The sequence below is a fragment of the Nyctereutes procyonoides genome, unplaced genomic scaffold, assembly GCF_905146905.1.
Source record: "Nyctereutes procyonoides isolate TBG_1078 unplaced genomic scaffold, NYPRO_anot_genome, whole genome shotgun sequence".
In the NCBI taxonomy this organism is placed as follows: domain Eukaryota; kingdom Metazoa; phylum Chordata; class Mammalia; order Carnivora; family Canidae; genus Nyctereutes; species Nyctereutes procyonoides.
This window is the reverse complement of record NW_026575135.1, coordinates 22990930-23016872: the sequence shown is the minus strand read 5'-3', so window position 1 is coordinate 23016872 and position 25943 is coordinate 22990930. Positions and strand designations below refer to the sequence as shown.

Below are 25943 nucleotides of genomic sequence, written 5' to 3'. Positions count from 1 at the left end.
AACAGAGTGTTGAGGTATGGTCTCAGTAAGAAGCTGAGAAATAAGTTATGATGCTACTGTACTAATCTTAGCAGCAGACAGAGAGAGAAGTGGTCATGTTCTCAATTCATTTTGTAGGTGGAGATAGCATGATTATATTGCTGGATCAGATATGGACTATTAGGGAAAAAAAGGTCAAAGATGACATAATTTTTGTCCTAAGAAAATGGTAAAATGGAGTTGCCACTGACATGGTAAATACTGTGATAGAAGCATATTATGTATGTGTGATTATGTGATAGTGATGGGTGAGGAATCAGTTGTTCACTTTTATATATTTTGAGATGAATATTGGACTCCTAAGCATATATTTTGATTAGACAATTTCGGCATGTGAGACTCTATCCCATGAGATCATGAGCTCCATTGTATAAGTCCTCATATATTTTTATTGTTGAACATAAGATGCTTTTCAAAGTCATTCTTATTCTTATCCTTCTTAGGGGTCCTATCAGCTGAGTTCTTCCTCCTGTGACAGGATCCCCCATTCCATAGAATTCATCATATAATGTAGTGATTTGTCTATTCTCCAGGTTCAGACTTTTATTTCAAGTACTATTTAGATACTACTCTGGACCAGCCAGTATTCTAAGCCCTGGGGATATGAGCCATTATTTAAATTATTCTGACAAGAATGGAAGAGAAACTGAATATAAACAGGGGCAGTAAAAAAGAGGAAAAGAGGAAAGTTGAGAGATATCAAGATTACAACTCAGTGACTAACTTCATATTTGGGCTAAGCAAAAAAACGTACTTCCAGTAATACCATTACCAGACATTGGGTCAAGTTTGGTAGGGTAGAGGGTAAGTGTTCTGATTTTGAATTAATTTGCATTGCTTTTGGACAACAAAGCTCAACCCATTGTTCCTTATCACACTATGGGCAAGCAGATTGAAACTCAGATGTACTCACCTACTTTCCCCCAAAGCACTTGAACCTTGAGTTGACTTCCTGGCTCCAAACTCTTTTGAGTGCAAAGTAAATTGGTTTTGTTCCCTTATCATACCCTGGTCAGGAACATGTCAGCCTCTGTCTCAGGTACTCAGACGTCCATCTACATGCTCCCACTCCCTGATTCTCTCCCTGCCAGCCCCTGGGAGTGGGGGACAAGCCCCTCTTCATGGCCTACTGTGATCGCCATTCCAAAAGTCACTCATTCTATGCAGCTGGCAGGCAGTGGAGGCAAGCTTTGGGCAAGAGAGTTACATCAGCCTCGCAGATGAGTTCTCCAGAAAGATCTTGCCAGTTACCAACAGGGAGCAGAGGAGGGGAGATTCTATCATTTGCTTTTAATATCCTGTCATATTAGCTACCTGCTTTTGATAAACACAAAGTACCTCCTCAAGGTTGGAGCACTGTGGCACTCCTCTAAAACCCTTCCCTGCAGACTGTGGGCCTTTACAGGAGTCATCAGTGAATTCTGCCTGTGGGATTCCTGGCCATTCCTTCTTGTCACTACTATCCTCCTCAGGTCCACATTGCTCCTCTGGGCGCAAGGACACCAATGGAAAGCCATGATAGAATTCAAGCCTGACCTTTACGTAGCTTACCTTCCTTCTCTGCTCAAGCCCCTTTATCCACAGTCCAGGATAGGCTGGGAGGAGTTGTGTGGAAGGCTGACCCAGCTTAAGTGTGGGTTAAAGCTCCTTCTCTAGTTGGGAAGGACATTTTAGCCTCCCCTCATGCCTTCCCTTAACACACCACAGTGGAGAGAAGGAGACAGACGGTTCTTTGCTTAGAGACATAGGATGTATTTTGGGTGGCACTCTGCCCCACCTGTACATTAATGAAAATGACAGTAGCAGCCCTCTTCAAGGGACACAGATGTTGGGGAGCCTACAAAATCTTTTGATTTTATTGAGTCTTCTTGGGCAGACCAACGTTTCCCTCTAAGGTGAGAGCTGAGATCTAGGGTGCATTCTCTGGTTGGGTAACACAAGCCACTTGAGGACAGTGCTGAGGGCAGTGGCGAGGGTGGCCCAGGACCGAGGCAGAATGGAGTTGGTAAGAATGGGAGCGGTGCCAGAGCTTACTGTCTGGGGAATGGGGTCCATCCAAGAAAGCCAGGCCCACCTGCTTCTCGGTGAGGGAAGATTGGGCCTTGGAGTCCCCTCTTGTCTTCTGAGTGTTGTTTTGCCCCACCGGACTTTTGGCAGGAGCCAGGATCTTTTGTACATTTTCTTTTCTGGGGTTGGCCACCTTCCCAGCTCTAGAGAACATGGATTCCTTATGCCCTTTGCCTTTCATCTTGGAGTTAAAACAGTACAGGAAGGATTTCATCCCACTTCTCAAGCCTGCTTCTGGAAGGCTGGGCCTCTTGTGAGTATGGACTGGCATCTCCTGTCCCTGCAAAACCTGACCTTTCAAAGTTTGGCCCTGCAAAGGCCTAGCCTGAATGAGTTGGCCCAGGAAAGGCTGGCCCTTTGATGCCTGGGGCACCATAGGCTGGGTATTCTTAGGAATCCTTGCTGGCTTGAGGATGACACTGAGCTTGGTTTGACTGTCGTGCAGGTCATTCTTCTCAGATACTTTCACCCCAGGGATTCCTGGAGATGGCTCTGGAAGCTTAATCTGAGGGTGATGCTGGGTATTGTCTTCAAAGGGAGCAGCAAGTTGAAAGCTATGGCTGTGTCGCTGGGGGCTGCGGGGTGCCCTATTCAGAAGTATCCCTTTTGGCCTCTGGGCTTTATCGGGGTCGCTTATTTCTCTTGTAAAGGAGCATGCAAACCCTGCATCCCCTTCCCCATGGTCTCCTGCCAATTTGGGTTTCCCTGGGTCCTCTCTCTTTTCTGCCAGCATGGGGACCTGGGCTGAGTCCTTGCTCTTGCCAGGGCTTTGGGGCTCAGGGCTCCAGGGCTCCTCCAGGCTGGGGCTGTTCGCAGTGGCTTCCAGGTGAACACAGAGCACCTGGGCCTCCTTCATGTCTCCGCTGGGCGGTGAGATCTTGGAGGCCCAGTGGGCAGAGCCATGAGGTACTGCTCTTGAACTAGGCTGCTTCTGGTTCTGCTGCACTGCCTTTAACTCAATGGCCAGCTGTTCTTTCAGGTGGAGCCATTCTGGATCTGGGGCACGAGGAGCATCTGGTGGGATGGGGAGATCCTGGAGCAGTGTTTTTCCTTGATTGTTTAGACTCCTGAGAGACTCCTGTGTGGATGTGTTGTCTGGGGTTGCCCCAGTTTGTTCTCTGGACTCCCTTGCCTTTATGGGAATTCCCAGTTGTATCTCTAGGATCTTCTTTCTTAGATGGAAATTTAGTTTGGCTAAGATGGGTTTTTTGAGTGTGTAGAGCTCAGAGGCCTCTGCCTGGCTTTCTAGAGGCATCGCCTCGATCATTTGTTCCACCTGTTCTTCCACCTGGAGCTCCTCTGCAGCGTCTGCACAAGTCTTGTTGGCATCTTGAAAGCATGGCCCAGGACTCAGGCACTGCTCTTCAGATGAGATCATCTGAGTCAGAGGTTCAGTAGGGAATTCGCCAGGTCCAGGCACCGTTCCTGTGATTACAGCTTGGGTAGAGATTGCCGGTGCCATGGCCCTAGAGAGAGCCACATAATAAAGAGCAGGCAGCCCTGACAAGAAGGCAAGGTACTTGTGCCTCAGAGTCGTCTCCAGTTTCTCAATGGCTCCCTCGGACAGGGCTTGGGGCAGCTTAGTGTGTTCAGTGACAGCATCTGGTGGAGCTTTTTGCTGTTGATCAAGGGCCGTTGGTATCCAGGCCCCAGCTTTCTGTTGTAGGGCAGGGTCAGTTGCAGCCTGTAGGTCCAAGGGCTTGCTTTCTGGGATGCAGGTGAAGGGAGCCACTTGCAGGCCCCCAGGAATTATGCACTGCCAAGAGCTACATACACAAGCAGGGACCTTGCCCTGGTGAATCTGCCCACATTTGGAGTTGATGTGGCTCTGCAATATTGCCTTAGCCTGGTCAAACAAGTGTGGCATGGGGACTGGTACTTGGTCTGTGATTGGAGAGAATGGGTCACCGGCCCCAGTGGCCTCTAGGGCCGTAGGTTGGGGAGCATGCACATTGGCTAAGGCTGTGCTGCTCCAGGACAGAGTTGACTGATCAGTGGGGGACAGGAGCAGTTGGATGGACTCCTGGATCTTCTGGGGCAGGCCCCAGCGATGGTGAATCAACTGCCGCTGGAGTTAGAATTTCTAGACTACTTTGCATCTAAAGATGGACATATGGATGAGGTCTGATTAATAAGGTATTTGAGGAAATTTGCCAGGGGTCTTTTGAGGAAGAATTTGTGTTCCAATTAAAGAGACCGGAAGTGAGAACTTGGTTCTAGCTCTTCAACCCATGAATAAGAAGTGCAAATGTAATGTTTACATATATATATTTTTTATACATATATATATTTTATACATATATATTTTTTTAATTTAAAGTTTTTTATTGATTTATTTGAGAGAGAGAGAGAGAGAGAGAGAGAGAGAGAGAGAGAGAGCACAGGCTCCCCACTGAGCAGGAGCCCAATGTGGGGCTTGATCCCAGTACTCTGAGATCTTGACCTGAACTGAAGACAGATGCTTAACCAACTGAGTCACCTAGGTGTCCCTGTGATGTTTATATCTAGTGCTGCCCTCTTGTGATCCTCAGTTGACACATCTAGGATAAAATATCAGCATTTGAGGATGATGGAGAAGAATGGACAATGGTTGGATGGTTGATGGCATCCATAAACTCTCAAAGGAACCCTGGAATCTCCTGGGCTGAACTATATTTTCTGAGCCAGAGCACTTCCATTTTTCCCAACTACCTTTCATTGTCATGTACTGTAGTTCTGGGTATTCTTAGTTTCACCTAAGATGCAGTCTTTCTTTCTTTCTTTCTTTCTTTCTTTCTTTCTTTCTTTCTTTCTTTCTTTCTTTCTTCTTTCTTTCTTTCTTTCTTTCTTTTCTTCTTTCTTCTTTTCTTTTCCTTCTAGATTTTATATATTTATTCATGAGAGACACAGAGAGAGGCAGAGACATAGACAGAGGGAGAAGCAGGCTCCCCACAAGGAGCCCGATGTGGGACTCAATCCCAGAACTCCTCACAGGGAGCCTGATGCAGGACTCAGTCCCTGGTTTGGGATCACATCCTGAGCCGAAAGAGACAGTCAACCACTGAGCCACCCAGGAGCCCCAAGATAGTTTTCAACTCTGTTTTCCTTGTTTTGAGGTGATTTTCTAGAAGAAAATCTTTCTCAGAATGAAAAAAAAGTTTGATTATAGAATGCATTAGGAAAGATGTGGAGAAAAAGCTTTATTACAGACTTCTGGTTGGAACATAAGAAAGAACAAACTTCTGGAGTGTAATTAGGGATAGGAAATGTAAAATGCGCATAGCCCTTGACCTAAAATTTCCTATTCTACAAATTTATCTAATAGATAAACCCACAAAGACTTATGTGCAAAGATGTTTACTGCATCATTATTTGTAATAGTAAAAGAACATGAAAACAATGTAACCATGAGGCTGGTTAATTAAATTACGATTTAGCCACATAATGGAATACTATGCAACCATTAAAAGGATGAGATCAATATCTGTGCTCTTGCATATAAGTGAAATAAGTGTATAAATTGTCCTCTCATTTTTGTAAAAAAAAAGTATGAGGAACACACAAATATATATATATATATATATATATAAATTTCATATATGGTGGAATTGTTTTTTTTTAAGATTTGTTTATTTATTTATTCATGATAGACACACAGAGAGAGAGAGAGGCAGAGACACAGGAGGAGGGAGAAGCAGGCTCCATGCCGGGAGCCTGATGCGGGACTTGATCCCAGGACTCCAGGATCATGCCCTGGGCCAAAGGCAGGTACTAAACTGCTGAGCCACCAGGGATCCCATATGGTGGAATTGTTAAGGACCATCTTAGGAGGCTGGGTACCAGACAGGCAGATGAAATCTCTCTCTGTTCTCCAATAGATTGTTACAGGGTACACTGTTTCTGTATTCCCTGTCCAGAGATGTCCTGCATGGCTAAGTGACCGTTGGGCCGGCTCTGTAATGTACCACCTTATATTTGCTTTTCATCTTTTCCTATCTTTCAATTTAATAAATATAGAAGAAAATCTCACCTGGACAATAAGTAGATGAAAGTCCCCAAAACACTTGCCCTACAGGGATGCCTGGGTGACTCAGTGGTTAAGTGTCTGCCTTCAGCTCAGGGCATAATCCCGGAGTCCCAGGATTGAGTTCTGCATCGGGCTTCCTGCATGGATCTTGCTTCTACCTCTGCCTATGTCTCTGCCTCTCTCTCTCTGTGTCTCTCATGAATAAATAAATAAAATACTAAAAAAAAAAAAACCCTCAAAAAACTGCCCCACAAATCCAGGATCAGAACAACAAACTTGGGCTGTGGGAAAGTAGGGGGAGGAACCCCCCTACTTTGAACCCTGCCCCATGCCCTAGTTCTGGAGCACCTCTCTCCTTACTCTCTGTATTTCCACATAATAGACACCTCTGTGCAAACCAGGAACATTGCTGCAGGTCCTCCAACAAAAAGCTGTGTTTTAGCTGACTTCTGGTTGTCACAACCATCACAGGGGAAAAAAATGACCACTAACTACATCAATGAATATGGTAGATCTACTCTTTTTGGTGTGTGTAGGGTGAAAAATTATGTGCTTTACTTACACAAATTTGTATTGAACACTTAGATTTTTAAGTCACACTTTAACATGACAATTACCTATAATAAAGGCATGCTTCATGAAAATGTACAATTTGGATATCAAGCTGTCTATTTTGTAAATAAAGTTTTATTGGAACATAGTCATGTCCATTTGTCTATGGTTGGTTTCTCAGTACAATGGCTGAGTTGGATAGTTGCAACAGACGTCTGCTAGTCTAAGATATTTACCATCTAAAAATCTGGCTTCCAACAGCATGGTAGTTAAAAGGTACCTGTAAGAAACAGTTTCAGTAACAATATATTCTCTCATTTGTATTGCACATTTTCCTCAAGCCCTTGTGCAGATATACACCTTACCCTCAAAGATTTTTTATCTTAGGTACAAATGCTATAAAACTTTTAAGTTTTCTTTTATCAAAAATTATAAATCTTTTATAAACATTTTAATCCTATATGGCATTGCATTACTACAAAGTAGTAAACTGTAAAACACCTTTAGGTTAGCACCAGTTTTTATACTGAAAAAGGGACACAATTTAATACAGAATGGGAAAAGCTGAATTTTGAACCACAAGGGGTAAAACCCCTCTAGAGTGTCCATTTGGGAGGATTATTTACAACCAAACTAAACCCTAAAGTTGACATTGGCTTTTTGCTATTAACTCTCTAGATAACTGCCGAAAGATTTTTAGGCTGTTTAGCCATTCCTAGTCATCTGCATCTATCCCTTGGAAATATGAAGGCCACAAATTGATTTAACCACCTGGGATTTGGGAAGGACTCATGACATTAGCCATCATTCTCATTTCTCAGAGAAAATCCCTCGAGTATCCTAGGATGTCTTTTTATATTTACAGCTCATCTTAAGTTTGGGCAAGGAATTTGTATTGCGGTATGGGTCCAGTAGAGATGCCTAATAAATAATTGCCCCTTCTCCTTTGGGAGATGGCTTGTACCCTCCTTGCTCTTTCCCTGTTTCTCTCAAACAACCTTAATTCTAAGCTGGCAAAAGTACCCAAGATTAGGGGCTGGAGACAATACTGGGCCTTTGGGCAGTCAGTGGAGAGCAAAAGTACAGTCAGATTCCTGATTCTGAGAATTATATGACTTCACTGGATAATAAACAGGCTTGGGATTTTGAAGAACCAATAAACTACCTGCTTTATTAGAGTGAGAAAGGCATAATGCTTAATCATGGAGCTGGAAGTTTAATTTATGTTCAAGGTAAAATCTATCACAAAATTAGCTTGCTTATGACCAACCATAAATTGAGTTGCAACACAGATCTGTGCTGTTCATCAGAAGATTCTTAGTAATTGTTTTCTCATAAGAAGAATAACTACTTTTCTCCAAAGCAGTGTTTTTCAACCTTGGTGATTTTTCACCAAATAATATGCCAAAATCTGTGACTGTTTCATCCAATGAAAAATAAAGATGATTTAAATTTATCTCTATAATATGCTACTTTTAGTCACTTCCCTTCAGATGTTCTTGGCTGTATGGGAGAGAAAGGGGTAGAGTTACAGCATCTATGCTAGAAATTGTGCACTGGAGCATACTGAACATTTGAAAATCATTTGTCAAATGTATTGGGGCAGAAAAAAAGGTTGAGAGCCACTTCTCTAAACATGTCCTGCCCAAATCAGGTAATCTTTGGCATAGACCATTCCTAGTAGATGGAGGAAGGGATATCAAATGTCAAAGTGTCCTTATTTCTTTTTTTCTCTCTCCCCTCTTTCTTTCTTTAAAATTTTTTTGATTTTATATATATATATATATCCATAACATACTACTCATAATCGCCTCCTCCACCAGTCAGACAGGTGTTGAACAAGAAGACATGCCTTAAGTACAACTTGATAGGAAAACTTTAACACAGGGGCAGAGGAGACAGGCCATCTCCTAAATAGCAGGCTTAGGCAGAAGCTAGTACTATTGCTGGATGGATGCTGAAGAGTAGGGTGGGTGTACTGAGCACACTGAAGCAGAGGAGGAATTAGAGCAAAGAGCTGATAACTGACAGACTTCGAGGACTCATAGCAGAGTGAGAGGGCAGGAAGAAGCTAAAATAGGCTGAATGTGAGGTCTCCATAGCTAAGGTATTATTAATTCTGATCAGACCTCCTATTCTTGCCCCCTCATACCTGGCATCTTGGCTCCACAGCTACACTGGTCAAACTTGGTGAGCCATGACCAACAGGATGAGCAGAGCAGGCTACTCTATTTTCCATCCATCATTAGTTTCTTCTGCATAGGCTAGGTGGTTCACTGGGGTGTAAGACAGAGCTGTAGGTCTTATCTAGAGAATGAAAAACTGGTATTTAATACCTTTTGGGAAAAATGATATTTACAATGAGAAGTAGTTAGGTAGAGCACTGACGAGATAAGGTTAGGTGAAAAACCAAGCATGTCTGGTGACATGCTTGAAAAACCAATTATTTGAGTATCACAAGTATAGCTGTGTAAAAATGTACCCATAAGAAAAAAGACCAGAAAGAAAGAGCCCATACTGTTTTTTTTAAAAAGACTTGTTTATTTATGATAGACACACAGAGAGAGGCAGAGACACAGGAGGAGGGAGAAGCAGGCCCATGCCGGGAGCCTGACGTGGGACTCGATCCTGGGACTCCAGGATCGCGCCCTGGGCAAAAGGCAGATGCTAAACCACTGAGGCACCCAGGGATCCCAAGAGCCCACACTGTTGGCAGTGATTGTTAGAGAAGTAAAGTTGATAAGTATGTTATTTTCCATTTTTCTGAATATGCCACTTCTATAGTTTCAAAAAGGATGTCAAGGTAAACAATTAGGGAGGGAGCTGCCAATCCAATGACAGATTGTTTATTGAGACCATCTCTTCTGCTGAGAGCTACTAGAAAAGGTTGACAAATTAAAAAAAATTTTTAAAATCTTTTTTAAAATTTTTATTTATTTATTTATGATAGTCACACACACACACACACAGAGAGAGAGAGAGAGAGAGAGAGAGGCAGAGACACAGGCAGAGGGAGAAGCAGGCTCCATGCACCGGGAGCCCGACGTGGGACTCGATCCCGGGTCTCTAGGATTGCTCCCTGGGCCAAAGGCAGGCGCCAAACCGCTGCGCCACCCAGGGATCCCCAAATTTTTAAAAATTTTGTTTGAGGCATGATCCATGAAAGCACAAACTGTGAGAAAATATTTGTAAATAACATGGATGAAGCTACAGCATATTATGCTAAGTGAAATAAGTCAGAGAAAGACAAATACCATATGATTTCATTCATGTGTGGAATTTAAGAAACAAAACAAGCATAGAGGAAAAAAGAGAGAGAGAGAGGCAAACCAAGAAATAGGCTCTTAACTATAGAGAACAAACTGAGGGTTACCAGAGGGGAGGTGGGTGGTGGGATGGGTTAAATAGGCAATGGGGATTAAGGAGTACATGTGCTGAGCACCAGGTGTTGTATGGAAGTGTTGAATCACTATATTGTATACCTGAAACTAATCTAACACTGTATGTTAACTAACTAGAATTTAAATGAAAACTTTAAAAAATCTGTTTGAAGGTAATACTAAAGCAGTGAGGAATTATGAGGCCAAGACTCAGGTGAGAAGAAAAGTTTTCAGAGGTGAGTGTGACAGTTAGTGCTGTCTTTTCCAAAACTTAAGGCTATTGTGAATGACAAGAGCCAAAAGGCTGAAAAGCTGAGCAGAAAATTTCACAGATTTATAGGATAGAGGGAACAAGAATTGGAGTCAGGGCCTGATAAGAGGAGAGGCTCTGGTAAACACCATAGACTTTTTTTTTTAAATTTTTTTAATTTTTATTTATTTATGATAGTCACAGAGAGAGAGAGAGGGAGAGAGGCAGAGACATAGGCAGAGGGAGAAGCAGGCTCCATGCACCGGGAGCCCGACGTGGGACTCGATCCTGGATCTCCAGGATCACGCCCTGGGCCAAAGGCAGGCGCTAAACCACTGCGCCACCCAGGGATCCCACACCATAGACTTTTGATTGGGACCCACGAGGGCCCATATCAGTGAGTATGAATTGTAAAGAGACAAGCCCAGTGTCCACAAAAAACTTTGCACATGAATGTTCATAACTGTAACTCATAACAGCCAAAAGGCAGAAACAACCCAAATGCCTATAAATAGAAGAATGGATGAACAAATGTGGTATATCCATATAATAGAATATTATTCAGCCATAATAATAAAGGAAATATTGATATGTGCTACAACATGGGTGAAACTTTAAAATATTCTGCTAGTGAAAGAAGCCAGTATCAAAAGACCAATGTTTTATGATTCTATTTGCATGAAATGTCCAGAGTAGGCAAATCTATAGAGACAGAGTAGATTAGTGAATGCCTAGGGTTGTAGTATATGGAAAGATTGAGGGGGATGGTTAAAGGATATGGGGTTTCTTCTGGGGTGATGAAAGTATTCTTAAATTGAGAGTAGTGATGGTTGCCTAACTCTGAATATATTTTATTTTTTCTTTTTCCTTTCTTTTTTTTAATAAATTAATTTTTATTGGTGTTCAATTTACCAACATACAGAATAACACCCAGTGGTCATCCCGTCAAGTGTCCCCCTCAGTGCCCGTCACCCATTCACCCCCACCCCCCGCCCTCCTCCCCTTCCACCACCCCTAGTTCGTTTCCCAGAGTTACGAGTCTTTATGTTCTGTCTCCCTTTCTGATATTTCCCACACACTTCTTCTCCCTTCCCTTATATTCCCTTTCACTATTATTCATATTCCCCAAATGAATGAGAACATACACTGTTTGTCCTTCTCTGATTGACTTACTTCACTCAGCATAATACCCTCCAGTTCCATCCACGTTGAAGCAAATGGTGGGTATTTGTCGTTTTGAATATATTTTAAAAAACACTGAATTTTACACTTTAAGTTGGCCAATTGTATGATGTGTGAATTACGTCTCGATAAGGCTGTTACCAAAAAACCCATTAGCATGAAGGCTTTTCCCCCTAGGTCTAAGAATATTTGGGGAATTGGGATGCCTGGGTGGCTCAGTGGTTGAGCATCTGCCTTTGGCTCAGGTTGTGATCCCCGGGGTCCTTGGGATTGAGTCCCACATTGGTTCCCCACAGGGAACCTGCTTCTCCCTCTGCCTATGTCTCTATCTCTCTTTGTGTGTCTCTCATGAATAAGTACATAAAATCTTAAAAAAAAAGAATATTTGGGAAATTATTTAAGACAAAGAAACAAAATACTACGTTATTTTTTAGAGACCTTATTATTATGTCTTCAAACCAAAATAGATCTTTACATTTAAGATGATTTAGGAAGGGCAGCCCCGGTGGCTCAGCAGTTTAGCGCCACCTTCGGTCCAGGGTGTGATCCTGGAGACCTGGGATCGAGTCCCACGTCAGGCTCCCTGCGTGGAGCCTGCTTCTCCCTCTGCCTGTGTCTCTGCCTCTCTCTCTCTCTCTGTGTCTCTCATGAATAAATAAATAAAATATTTAAAAAAAAGATGATTTAGGAACATTCCTCCCTAAACATGGGATGGATTTGAGCTCCTTCAATAACTTTCTTGAACTTAAAATTTCCATAATTCAAGAACAAGACTTTTTCTACCAAAGAGCAACAAATGATAATTTAATACAAATAAAATATCGTGAATATACAAATAAAAAGCAGCTTGTGTCAGGAAACCTACAAAGTAGCTTAATCTTTTATTATTATTATTTTTAAAGATTTTATTATTTGAGAGAGAGAGAGAGAGAGAGACAGAGTGCATGAGCAGAGGGTGGGACAGAGGAGGAGGGAGAAGCAGGGTGATGAGTAGAAAGCCTGATGCAGGGCTCAATCCCAGGACCCTGGGATCATGACCTGAGCCAAAGGCAAACACTTAACCAACTGAGCCACTCAGGCACCCTTAATCTTTTATTATTGCTATATATTTATTAGGAGGCCTAAAATTTAATGTGTTGCCTTGACATCTTTGAGCCTTATGGGATTCCAAAGTTATAACTATGAGTTCAACTCTTGCCAGAAATGCCCCTCACCCAGCAGGAAAGGCCCCCTACTTTGCTAATATCCCTATCAGCTGGACTGGCTGTACCTGACTCTCCCTCAGCCTAATGGGCTTCATGCCCCTGCAGCCTGTGGAATTATTTGCCAATCACATCTTCCCATGAGAACCAACCGTCACCCCATCGTCTTGTTATTACAAAGCCTGCCTCCTAAAGGCCCTGTTTGTTCTCTCCACTCCTGAGAGCAGTGTGATGTTGCATGGTGTTTGGTGTCCTCCTTCCCTAGGCTGGGAATATATGTGATTAGTAAACTGCTGTCAATCTCATAGGTCCAGTGTGTAGTGTTGTGAGTTCAGTCACCTTCAGAACCCTAGGACTCTCCCTTCCTCACCAATGGGATGAAGAGAGAGTGAACAGAATATTGTATCTCTTCCCCAACCAGCTCTGCTTCCTGCAGCTGCTGCTGCCTTTTTACTGCTGAAACAGTTCTCAGTCTCCCATTAGTCTAACCTCCTGCCCACAAGAAAACCATCAGATTGTGCAAACTTTGCACCTGCTCCAACCAGTGCACTCTTTACCTTACAGATAACCCACAGCCACTGCCATCCTACTAAGCCATTAAAACCATCTGCTCCCAACTTCTCTGCAGCAACTCATTCACTCTTGTTCCTCTGTCTCCAGATTCAGGAGTTAGAGCCAAAGATAATTTTATGTATTTTTGCAGAGTAGGCCTTTCCTACAGGTTTATTTACTGATTTGGTACTCAAACAAAGGAGATGAAGTACCTGAAAAGCCTGTGTGGATTCTGGAGTGCTGCACAACTATAAATTCAAATTTATTTGTTTCCAGAAAACTTGCCAAAGCCAGATTCTGCTTCCATGATTGTGCTATAGTGCCACAATTACTATAATAGTAGAGTTTCTTCGGGAAACTCTTCACAGTTGCTGACTCATGTGTACTATGGGTCATATCAGAGCCCCTTAAAGAAAATCCTCAAAGACACGCCACTAATGTAAATTTGTCCCTCCAAACAAACCTAATGAAGTTCTGCTGTGTTTTATTCTCAGAAAATATTACCTAATTCCTAAAATTTGCCAAGCATTATATTAGGTACTGGGGACAGAGAAACATGGTTGCTGCTATTTATCAGCAACATTAAATTTTTTAAAAAAGATATTACTTATTTATTAGAGAGAGAGAGAGAGAGAACGAGCAGGAGGAGGGGTAGAGGAAAAGGGAGAAGCAGAATCTTCACTGAGCAGGGAGCCTGACACGGGACTCATCCCAGGACTCTAGGATCATGACCTGAGCTGAAAGCAGACGCTTAACCACCCAGAAGCCCAACATTAAAAATTCTAAATTTTAAATTATGTTTAGAAACATAAAATTTATCATCTTTAAAAAATTGAGGTACAATTGACATATAACATTATATTAGTTTTAGGTACACAACATGATTCAGTATTTGTATATATTGCAAAAATATCACCACCACAACTCCAGCTACCATCCATCACCTAACAAAGTTGCAAAAACTTTTTTCTTGTGATGAGGATTTTAAGATATATTCTGAGCAACTTTCAACTATGCAACACAGTATTGTTAACTATAGTCACCATGCTATACATTCTATCACCATGACATATTTTATAACTGGAAGTTTGTACCTTTTGATTCTCTTCACCCATTTCACTCACCCCCTATCTCCTACCTGTGGCAATAGATCTCTAGCCTTTTCGTGTGACAAAATAAGATTCCCTACTTATGAAATAACTCTGTTTCCTTGGTTAAGTTATTCCTAAGTATTCCTTTTTCATGCTATTGTGATTGGAATTGTTTCTTATTTTCTTTTCAATTAGTTTTCTTCTCAGATTTTTGTGTGTTGACACAGCATTATACATGAGCATTTTTATTAATGCTCAAGAGCTAAGATTTTCCTGGAAATCTCTGCGGGGTGGTAACAGGCAGCAAGACCACAAGCCCTCACACAGCAGGTTACTATGATGCAGAAATGTAGTGAGTATTACTAGATGGCAGCCAGAGACACTAGAGGGCAGCATCGGCCCACCCAATGCTCTTGGTCCTGAGGCCTCAGTGCCGAGAACTTTAAAAGATCGTTTGCTTCTGTGGCTTTCAATCTCGCCCTTATTTCAGAATCACTAGAAGGCTTGTTAAAAAATACCTGGTTACAGGAGCACTTGGATGGCTCAGTCGGTTGGGCATCCAACTCTTGATTTTTGCTCAGGTCATGGTCTGGGAGTCGTGGGATCGGGGGCCTGCATGAGGCTCTATGCTCAGCAGGGAGTCTGTCCCTCTTCCTATGCTGTTCCCTCACCACCCCCACTCTCTCTCTCAAATAAATAAAATCTTTAAAAAAAATGGCTGGTTACATAATTTGTACAATCCAGAGTAAAATGAAAATGCTGGCCCTATGTTCAAAGAGTAGGAAAAATTGTCTTTAAAGATACTAAAATAGGGGATCCCTGGGTGGCTCAGCGCTTTAGCGCCTGCCTTTGGTCCAGGGCCTGATGCTGGCGTTCCGGATCAAGTTATGTCGGGCTCCCTGCATGGAGCCTGCTTCTCCCTCTGCCTGTGTCTCTGCCTCTCTGTCTTTCATGAAAAAATAAATAGAATCTTAAAAAAAAAAAGGTACTAAAATATAAAGCTTTTTCCTTTTACTATATTCTCCACTTCCCCCCTCTCCTGACTTGTCCTGTTTTTTTTTGCCTTGTCTAATGTTATTCTAAGTAAAGAAACATTTAAAACTTTAAATAATAACCCTGAATTTTACTGTTAATCTTTGTATTGTACAATGCCAGCTTTAAATGCAAATATCAGATCATTTAACCCTTAGGTAGGATCACCAACATTACTTAATTCATATTTTGTAGCTAACTCATGCATATGTATTTCATTCTTAGCAAAACATAGAAACACTGCACAAAATTAACTCTAGTTTTATTTTACTTCTTGATATGTGTACATCTAGCAACACACTATGGAAGTCAGTGACTTTCATAATATGCTTACCTTATACTTACTTTGGGTCTTGAACAATTCCCAACATCATGGGTCCACCAGAATTCTGTGTTTATGGGGACATTGCAAGTGCTCCATATGAATGGGGCATCAAGAAATGGCAGGCATACATGAGCCTGTGTCTTTGCTTATGCACACTGCATTATCTTATCAAACATCACTTATAAAATACAAAATAAAACTATACACAAAAGTTTATTTCATTTCAGAGGCTATGGCAATTAGTAATCTATTCAAGGACACCCTAGGGAGCTTATACAACCACATCAATAAATGAGTATGGATGCCAAACTACAGATCATAGCTCAGAGGTAGGGGTCTTCAGCAAGTCAGATTCCTTATGGCCAGAAGTTATAGCAAAGACTTCTTTATGCTATTCTCAGGTATACACAATTAGCCTAGCAATTAAGAGTAGTTTTTTTTGGAATTACACAGACCTGGATCTAAATCTCAGTTTTGCCACTTTCTTTGTGATCTGGGTAAGTTTTTTACTTTTCCTTGTTTAAGATCTTTTATCTGTAGGGCAGCCCCGGTGGCGCAGCGGTTTAGCGCTGCCTGCAGCCCGGGGCGTGATCCTGGAGACCCTGGATCAAGTCCCACGTTGGGCTCTCTGTATGATGCCTGCTTCTCCCTCTGTCTGTGTCTCTGCCTCTCTCTCTTTCTGTCTCTATGAATAAATAAATGAAATCTTAAAAAAAAAGATCCTTTACCTGTGAAATGGGGATGGTGGTAGTATAAACATCATAAAGTGCTTGTAGCATTATAGGGAATTTTGTAAAATAAGAGTTTAACACAGTGCCTGTCACAACTGATAGCTACAATGGAAAAAAATATGACAAATACCAATCTAAGATGCATCCTCATTCTCTCCTGGCACTTCTGAATACCTGCTTACCTGGCTTCTTATTATCTTCACTTGGTAGAGGATACAGTGGCTAACACAATTAGAAAATAGAAATAAATTGAAAGCATAAAAAATTAGGAAGAAGAAGGGATCCCTGGGTGGCTCAGCAGTTTAGCACCTGACTTTGGCCCAGGGCGCGATCCTGGAGACCTGGGATCGAGTTCCCTGTCGGGCTCCCTGCATGGAGCCTGCTTCTCCCTCTGCCTGTGTCTCTGCCTCTATGTCTATAATGAATAAATAAATAAAATCTTTAAAAAAAATTAGGAATTTGAAAGTAAACTGCTATCATTGGAAAGTGATATGATTGTATGCCTGAAAAGCTGAAGATAATCAACTCAAAACTTACTACTACTACTACTACCACTACTATTACTATTACTACTGAGGGGGCAGGGAGAGAAATGGAAAGAAAGAATTCAGTAAGGTGGCTGAATACAAAAATTAATAGGCTGAATTCAAAAGCCTTTGTATATACAAATGTACAATCAGAAGATATATTGGGGAAAAAAAAAGATATATTGGAAAAGAAAATCCCCCCTTTCCAAAAGCAACACAAAATAATAAATACTTAGGAATAAAACAGGCAAAAATTTTTTGAGAAAAATGTTAAAACATTTTCAAAAGTATAAATTCAGTCTTAAACAAATAGAAAAATGTACCATGTTCTTAGGGATAGGAACACTAAAAAATCTTCCTAAGTTAATTTATAAATTATTGTGATTTCTTTCTTTCTTTCTTTCTTTCTTTCTTTCTTTCTTTCTTTCTTTCTTTCTTTCTTTCTTTCTTTCTCTTTCTTTCTTTCTTTCTTTCTTTCTTTCTTTCTTTCTTTCTTCCTTTCTTTCTTTCTTTCATTTTTTTTTTTTATTTTTAAGATTTATTGGGACGCCTGGGTGGCTCAGTGGTTGAGCGTCTGCCTTTGGATCAGGGTGTGATCCTGGAGTCCTGGGATCGAGTCCCACATCGGGCTCCCTGCTTGGAGCCTGCTTCTCTTTCTGCCTGTGTCTCTGCCTCTCTCTCTCTGTGTCTCTCATGAATAAATAAATAAAATCTTTTAAAAAATGGTTTATTTATTGGGGCACGTGGGTGGCTCAGTCAGTTAAGGGTGGGACTCGTGATTTCAGCTCAGGTCATGATTTCATGGGTCCTGGGATGGAGCCCCTACTGGGCTCCCTGCTCAGCAGAGAGTCTGTTGAGATTCTCTCCCTCTGCCCCTCCCCCCATGCTCCCACGTGCTCTCTCTCAAATTGAGAGAGAGCCGGCAGGGAGGGGCAGAGGGAGAGAGAGAATCCCAAGCAAACTCTCTGAGCCTCACAGGGAGCTTGATCTCATCACCAAGAAATCATGACCTGAGCCAAACCAAGAGTCCCACGATTAACCAAATAAGCCAGCCACTCAGGCACTCCTACGTTAATGTGATCTCAATAAAAATACCAATAGGTTTAACTGGGGACAAGTAGGCTGATTTCTAAATTTATAGTGGGAAGTAAGCAAAAATAGTAAAACTCTCAAAAGGAAGAACTGTGATAGCCCTGAGATTAGTGATATCAAATAATAAAAAACCATGTAGCCTTAATTATTAAAACATTATGGTACTTGTGGATAGACAGATAAATGGAACTGATGAAAATGTCCAGAAATAGAACAAATACATAGTAGAATATGATAGAGGTGACATTCCATATCATTAGAATAAACATGTATCTTTTAATTTTTTAAAAGTTTATCATCATCATTATTATTTTTTTTTAGCAATCTCTACTCCCAATGAGGGGCTTAAATTCACTAACCTGAGCAAGAGTTGCTTGCTCTTCCAGTTGAGCCAGTCAGGCACCCCTAAACATGTATCTTTTAAATAAATGGCTTTAGGACAATTGGATAGTTTTTTTCAAGGAAGATCGGTGAATTCATATTTTGTACTATACACTTAGGTAAATTTCAAATCAACAGATTTAATTTTAAAAATCATACCTAAAAAGTTTATACATTAAAGTACCAGAAGAATGCATGGGATAATTCTTTTAGAACTTTGGAGAGAGGAAAACCTTCCTAGTTAACTATGAAGCCATTAAATAAATGATTAATTTATTCTGCATAGAATATCTTTTGAATGGCAGAATGCACCATAAAAAAGCCAAAAGACAAATTACAACTTGAAGACAATTGCAAATCTTTTTTACAGACAAAGGCTAACCCCTTCTTATATGTAAAAAGTACCTAATAAGCCAGTAGAAATAATTGTAAAGGAAGTAAACAGTCCATAGAAAAATAAATACTAATGACTCTTAAACAGATGAAAAGATGGAGATCTCTGGGTGGCTCAGTGGTTTGGCGCCTGCCTTTCGCCCCGGCATGATCTTGGAGACCCAGGATCCAGTCCTGCGTTGGGCTCCCTGCATGGGGCCTGCTTTTTCCTCTGCCTCTCTCTCTGTGTCTCTCATTGATAAACACATAAAATCTTAAAAGACATTCAAACTTACTCATGATAAGATAAATGTAAATTAAAATCATAACGCAGTAGATTGTGAAAACTCAAAAGTTTGACAGCACGTTCTTTTGGCAAAGTAAGAAGAAACTGACAATGTCATATTTTGCTGATGGGAGTGCAAAATTGTGCAATCCCTAAAGAGAACAATTTTAGAAATATTTGTTATAAATTGCAAATACATTTTCCCTTGGCCCAATAATTACAACTCTAGGAATTATTCTTTTTTTTTTCTAAAGATTTTATTTATTTATTCATGATAGACAAAGGGCGGGGGGCAGAGATACAGGCAGAGGGAGAAGCAGGTTCCTGCAAGGAGCCTGATGCGGGACTGGATCCCGGGGCTCCAAGATCATGCCCTGGGGTGAAGGCAGGCGCTAAACCGCTGAGCCCCCCAGGGATACCTCTAGGAATTATTCTTACACTTAATTCTGTCTTGGCAACAGCTTTTCTGAGGACTCAGACTAACACATACCATTTTTGTGGGAAAGGTGGATAAATAAGAGTATATATACATATTTGCATGTATTTATATAAAACACATTAGAAGGAGATAGAAGAAAAGGGAAGCAATAGAAATGGGGTAGTGATAACAGGTTGGGTGGAGAGAAAGAAGAGAGCAAGATTTTTGAATCCATGTGAATGTATATCTATGCAACACATAAATTTAAAAGGTTTTTGGAGATCAAAAATTTTTTTCTTTTTAAATTTTATTTTATTTATTTTCTTTTAAAAAAGATTTTATTCGTTTATTTGAGAGAGAGAATACACACGAGTGAGGGGGAGGGGCAGAGGGAAAGGGAGAAACACTCTCAGCTGATCAAGGAGCCTGATGCAGGGTGGATCCCAGGACCCTGGGATCATGACCTGAGCCCAAGGTAGACACTTCATTAACTGAGCCACCTAGGCACCCCTAAATTTTCTATTGTGAAATAATTATTGACTCATGGGTAATTGGAGAGATAGTGTAAAGGTACATGTACTCTTACCCAATTTCTCTCAAAGGCTATGTTTTATATAATTATAGTAAGATATCAAAACTGGAAATTAACATTGACACAATATGTGTATGATTCTAAGCCACTTTATCACGTGTGTAGATTTATGTAACCACCACACTATCAAGATACAAAATTATCCCATCACTACAAGAAAAAGAAAGAACTTGATAGTACATACTATAGGCGAAGCAGCCAGCTTGGGGTGTTAAGAATTTAGACCTGAACCTAGGGCTCAAACTCAGAATGACTTGCTTTATTTAAAGAAAGCATTTCTGATATGTATCTCTAATGTTAAGTTTGGCTGAGGATGTAGTCCAACAGATCATTAGGCCCTTGTTCTCATTCTCATTCTGAGATTGAGACATGCTAGGAATTGAGATAAAAAGCTTTATCTCAATTTTATTATGCATTCTTTAATACTTCTAGTATCAAGATTTTATTATGAAAATTAATTACCATTAAATAACCCCACGTATTAAATACAAGAAAGCTAATTTCTTAGCTGATATCCAGTTCTTTTTTTTTTAAGATTTTACTTATTTATTTGACAGAGAAAGAGAGAGAGAGAGAGAGAGAGAACAAGCAAAGGTAGTGGCAAGCAGAGGGAGAAAGAGAAGCAGGTTCCCCGTGGAGCAGGGAGCCCAACTCAGGATTCAATCCTAGGACCCTAGGATCATGACCTGAGCCAAAGGCAGATACTTAACTAACTGAATGACTCAGGCACCCATCTGATCCTCAGTTCTGCACATTAAATTCTCAGCTTTAATTTACTAGATTTTAGCTCAAATTTCAGGACCTATATTTTATAAGAGGCAATTATAATGAATTAAGTTAAAACTCTACAAGAGATGATCCTGATAACTAGGATCAGCCAACAACCCATAAAGGCCTTGTTGATGGGACTGTAAACTGTAGCAACTGTTCTGGAGAGAAATTTGGCTATAGATATCAAAGGCTTAAAAATATACCATTTTTTGACTCAATAATTCCATTTCTAGAAATTTGTCTTGAGGAAACAATTAAGCATATGGAAAAAAACTTTATTACAAAGTACACTATAGGGGCAACCTGGAGGCTTAGTGGTTGAGTATCTGCCTTTGAGTCAGGTCATGATCCCAGGGTCCTGGGATCGAGTCCCACATTGGGCTCCCTGCGGGGAGCCTCCTTATCCCTCTGCCTATGTCTCTGCCTCTCTCTCTGTGTCTCTCATGAATAGATAACTGAGATCTTTTTTTTTAAATGATACACTATAATCACTTAATGTAAAAGAAGGCAGTAAGGAGGAAAAGAACAAAAAAAGACACGAAACGTATAGAAAACAAAAATCAAAATGGCAGACATAAATCCGACCATATCAATAATAACAATAAATGTGAATGGACTGTATAACAGTATCTTAAATGCTAAGAAGGCTGACACTGAGGCCTTTCTATTTGATTGCCCACTACAAAACCTCAAACCTTGTCTCAAAATAAACTTACTGTCTTGAAAATGAGTTAGCTTTTCTGTTTTACTTTGACATTTATTAACTTCATCCAAAACTCCTCTTCTCATATGGCCTTCTCAAATGGTCTTCAGACTTCCTGCAATCAGAATTCTAATAGATCCCTGATTCAACATGAATAAATCCTGTCCTTTCACTGACTTGTCCCACTCTTACACCTCTCACACTGTATCTCAGGGACTATGCATATACCATGCCCTAGGAGTGAGCCATCTAAAAATGATCTATTTTCCAAACATAAACTGGGTTACAGAAGAGGAATTTGGAGTAAGTTCAGCTTGCCAATCAAGAACTACATTCCAAGTAGTGACATATATTAACATCAACTCAAATGGATGTCCTATAAAGACTCCCTGCCAAAAATACCCTAGGGAAAGCTGGAGCAAAGAACAAATCCTTTAGAACGTATCCCAGATGAATACCTTTTTGATATACCACGAGGTATTGAATCAAAGTGTAACTTTTTAGTGGGGAAGCCATAACTTACTGAATTCCAAAAGGAAAAGATATGGAAGAAACACAAATGCATATCACTAAGTGAAAGAAGCCAATCTGAAAAGGCTACATACTATATGATTCTAACTATATGACATTCCAGAAAAAGGTAAAACTATGGAGACAGTAGAAAGATCAGTTGTTGTAAGGGATGGGGGGAGGGAGGAATCAATACGCAGAGCATGGAGGATTTTTAGAGCAGTGAAAATATTCTGTGTGACACTATAATGATATATACACATCATTATACATTTGCCCAAACCTATTGAACATACAATACCAAGATCTTTATGTAAAATGTGGACTCTGATGACAAACTGATGTAGGTTCATCAGTTGTAACAAATGTGCCACTATCATAGGAGAAAATGGAGGAGGCCGTCTCTGTGTGTTGCAGGGGCGGTGATATATGGGAAATCTTTGTACTTTGCGCTCATTTTCTGTGAACCAAATGGCTCTAAGAAATAAAGTTTATTAAAATTAAAAAATTTAAAGGCAGCAGGCCACCAGAACTCTGGACTCAGCATATTCTAAATCTGTTAAGAGGCCAGAGTTAGTTCAGAAAAAAGCAGTAGGAGATGGAGGGAGGTGGGTGGATGATGGGTCTTAAGGACAGAATTTGTTATGATGAGCACTGAGTGTTGTATGTAAGTGATTAATCACTGAATTCTACTCCAGAAACCGATTTTGCACTATATGTTAACTAACAAAATGTAAATAAAAAATAAAGAAGAAAGAAAAAGGGTAAGGTATGGAGTATGAAGACAGAAGTGGAAGAGGAGGCCAAGATCTATTTCCTTTGAAATTCAGCAGCTTGTTAGCATGCAGCCTGAATGGTTCCATTATTTTACTGTATGTATCAAGTCTGGTTAACAATTTCTAAGGTTCTAAGAACCTTCCTAGAAATGCTTTAAGATGGAAGAGATGACCAGAATGCCATTTACAGTTGAACTAGGCACCTTTCACACTTTTCCTTGGTCAGTAAGGATTGGCTATTTGTAGACCCTTTTAAGTACTAAAGCAAAATATACATTTTAGTGCTGGGGAAAGACATCATACATAGTTCGAAGCCATAATATATGGCATTAGTATGCATCTCTAGATAAAATTTTCCTAAGCTTAGAAAATGCATCCTTCACATAGCTTCTGTGAGAAATCTCTTAGATTTTTTTTTAAAGATTTTATTTCTTTATTCATGAGAGACATGGAGAGAGAGGGGCAGAGACACAAGCAGAGGGAGAAGCAGGCTCCATGCAGGGAGCCTGATGTGGGACTGGATCCTGGGACTCCGGGATCACGCCATGAGCTGAAGGCAGACCCTCAACCACTGAGCCACCCAGGCGCCCCTCTCTTAGATTTTTAAAAATATTTATTTATATACTTATTTGAGAGAGAGAATCCGCATGAGTAGGGGGAGGGGCAGAGGGACAGAATCTTCAAGTAGACTTTCTGCTGAGCACAGACAAATGAGATCATGACCTGAGCCGAAACCAAGAGTCTGACCTTAACCAACTGAGCTACCCTTAGATTTTTTAAAATATGGATGCTGAGAGAGATATTTTATCTTTCCTCTGGGGTTGCTAAACTGGAATGACATAATCTTGAAACTGCCTGCAGCTTGTTCTTACTGTCCCTCAGTAGGAACTCAGTAGGTGTGATGTTAAAGAGAAAAATTGTTCATGATACTTGTTAAAGAATAAGGCAGACTTTTCTCAGGGTGACTATTACAATAGGTATAGGGACCACTACAATGGGGTTTTGCAGTAGAGGAGAGTTACTGGGCTCAACCTCAAATATAACAAAGAAAAGTGGGAATTTATACCTAAGGAGTAGGGGGCAGGGTTAGTGGATGGAAAATTAAAAGAAAACTAAGGCAGTAATCAAGAAAAACAACCTAACAGGATTCTTGCTGAAGGCAGTCCAGGGAGATCAGCCGTTACCTGCGGGATGGTGGAAAATGAGGAACCCAATCAGATATGGAGGGTGAGTAGATATCAAGGATGGGGGATTCTGGTTAAACTGACTCAGTAGGATTCTTGCTAAAATTGGACAATGTAGGGATGAACGCAGAAGCCAAAAAGTCAGGGCTTGGTTGAGAAGAGAGTTCAGAGGAGCCTGACTAAATTTTGGTTAAAAAGAGACTCTGCCAGTGAAAGGTGTCACAGAGAGGAAATCAGATTCATCACCCATTTTATTTATTTATTTTTTAAATTAAAAAAATTATATTTACTTAGAAGCATTCAGAATGTCAACAAAACAGCTGCAACTTTTTTTTTGCAATTAGAATGGTATTCAGTTAACAGAACAACAATTATTTCATAGAAGCTGCATCAGAGACAACTGAAGATGAAAAATTACCCGATCCCCATATATGACTAATTTGTGCTGTGCACCAACAAGGACCTGCTTTAAATTTCTATGCCAATTTACAACCCCCATACTAGACCAGGCAAGGTTAGTGGCTATTGAAAATACCACTAGGACAGGGCTATCTAAAGACACATTCAGTAGTGTGTTAACTATACAAAAAAAAAGATACTGTACAGTTTAAAAACAAATCTTACACAGCCTTACATTTCAATTTTTTCTTTAAAAGGAGTGAGTTGTGTACGGGGGTGGGTGGGTTAAATGCTTTATAGACAAGAAAAAAAACTGCGCTAGAACCAACTTATTCATCATCATCATCTTCTTCTTCATCTTCTTCCTCCTCCTCATCCTCTTCATCCTCACCGTCTTCCTTCTCTTCCTTCTTTTTCTTGCTCTTTTCAGCCTTGACAACACCCCCCCCCTTTTTTTGCCGCATCAGGCTTTCCTTTAGCTCAGTATGCAGCAATGTCCTTTTCATATTTTTCCTTCAGCTTAGCAGCCTTCTTTTCATAAGGCTGCTTGTCATCTGCAGCAGTGTTATTCCACATCTCTCCCAGTTTCTTTGCAACATCACCAATGGATAGGCCGGGATGTTCTCCTTTGATTTTTGGGCAATACTCAGAACAAAACAAGAAAAAGGCCAAGGGAGGCCTCTTGGGTACATTGGGATCCTTAAACTTCTTTTTTGTTTCCCCTTTAGGGGGGGAAGTTTCATTTCTCTTTCATAATGGGCCTTGTCCACCTTAGTCAAGTCTTCAAATTTTCCTTTCTCTTTAGTAGACATGGTCTTCCACCTTTCTGAGCACTTCTTAGAAAACTCTGAGAAGTTGACTGGAGCATCTGGGTGCTTCTTCTTGTGTTCCTCTCGGCAAGTTTGCACAAAATGCATATGATGATATTTTGCTTCTCGGCTTCTTAGGATCTCCTTTGCCCATGTTTAATTATTTTCCTCAGCAAGACACAGAGTCGCCCAGTGCCTGTCTGGGTCTTACTTGCCCTGGCGCTGTCTCTATGGAGCTTAATGTACTGTAATGGCTATATCACCCATTTTAGAATATGGTTATCTTTTTGTTATTAAGTTGTAGCGGTTCTTTATATATTCTAGATGCAAATTCCTTATCAGATATATAATTTTAAATATTTTTATCCCATTCCATGGGCTATATTTTCACAATCTTGATAGTGTCCTTAGATGCACAAAAGTTTTAAATTTTGGTGAAATCCAGTTTATCTGTTTTTTTCTTTTGTTGCCTGTGCCTTTAATATCATATCCAAGAAATCATTGCTAAGTCTGTCATGAAGATTTTTCCCTTGTTTTCTTTTTAAGATTTTATTTATTTATTCGTGAGAGACACAGAGAAAAAGAGAAGCAGAGACATAAGCAGAGGGAGAAGCAGGCTCCCCGCTGAGCAGGGAGCCTGATGCGGAACTCAATCCCGGACCCTGGGATCATGCCCTGAATCCAAGGCAGATGCTTAACCGCTGAGTTACCTAG

The 25943-nt window shown here is 40.6% G+C and overlaps 1 protein-coding gene and 1 pseudogene across 1 annotated transcript; both read right to left on the bottom strand.

Moving 5' to 3' along the window:
* Nucleotides 1-1948: 1948 nt before the first annotated feature.
* On the bottom strand, nt 1949-16457 carry LOC129494570 (protein FAM205A-like). Its single transcript, XM_055301498.1, has 2 exons — nt 16407-16457; nt 1949-4174 (listed from the first exon to the last, which is right to left on the bottom strand). The coding sequence occupies exons 1-2, from the start codon at nt 16455-16457 to the stop codon at nt 1949-1951; spliced, it is 2277 nt and encodes a 758-aa protein (XP_055157473.1).
* Nucleotides 16458-24656: 8199 nt separating this feature from the next.
* On the bottom strand, nt 24657-25383 carry LOC129494789 (high mobility group protein B1-like; annotated as a pseudogene).
* Between the last annotated feature and the right edge of the window lie 560 nt (nt 25384-25943).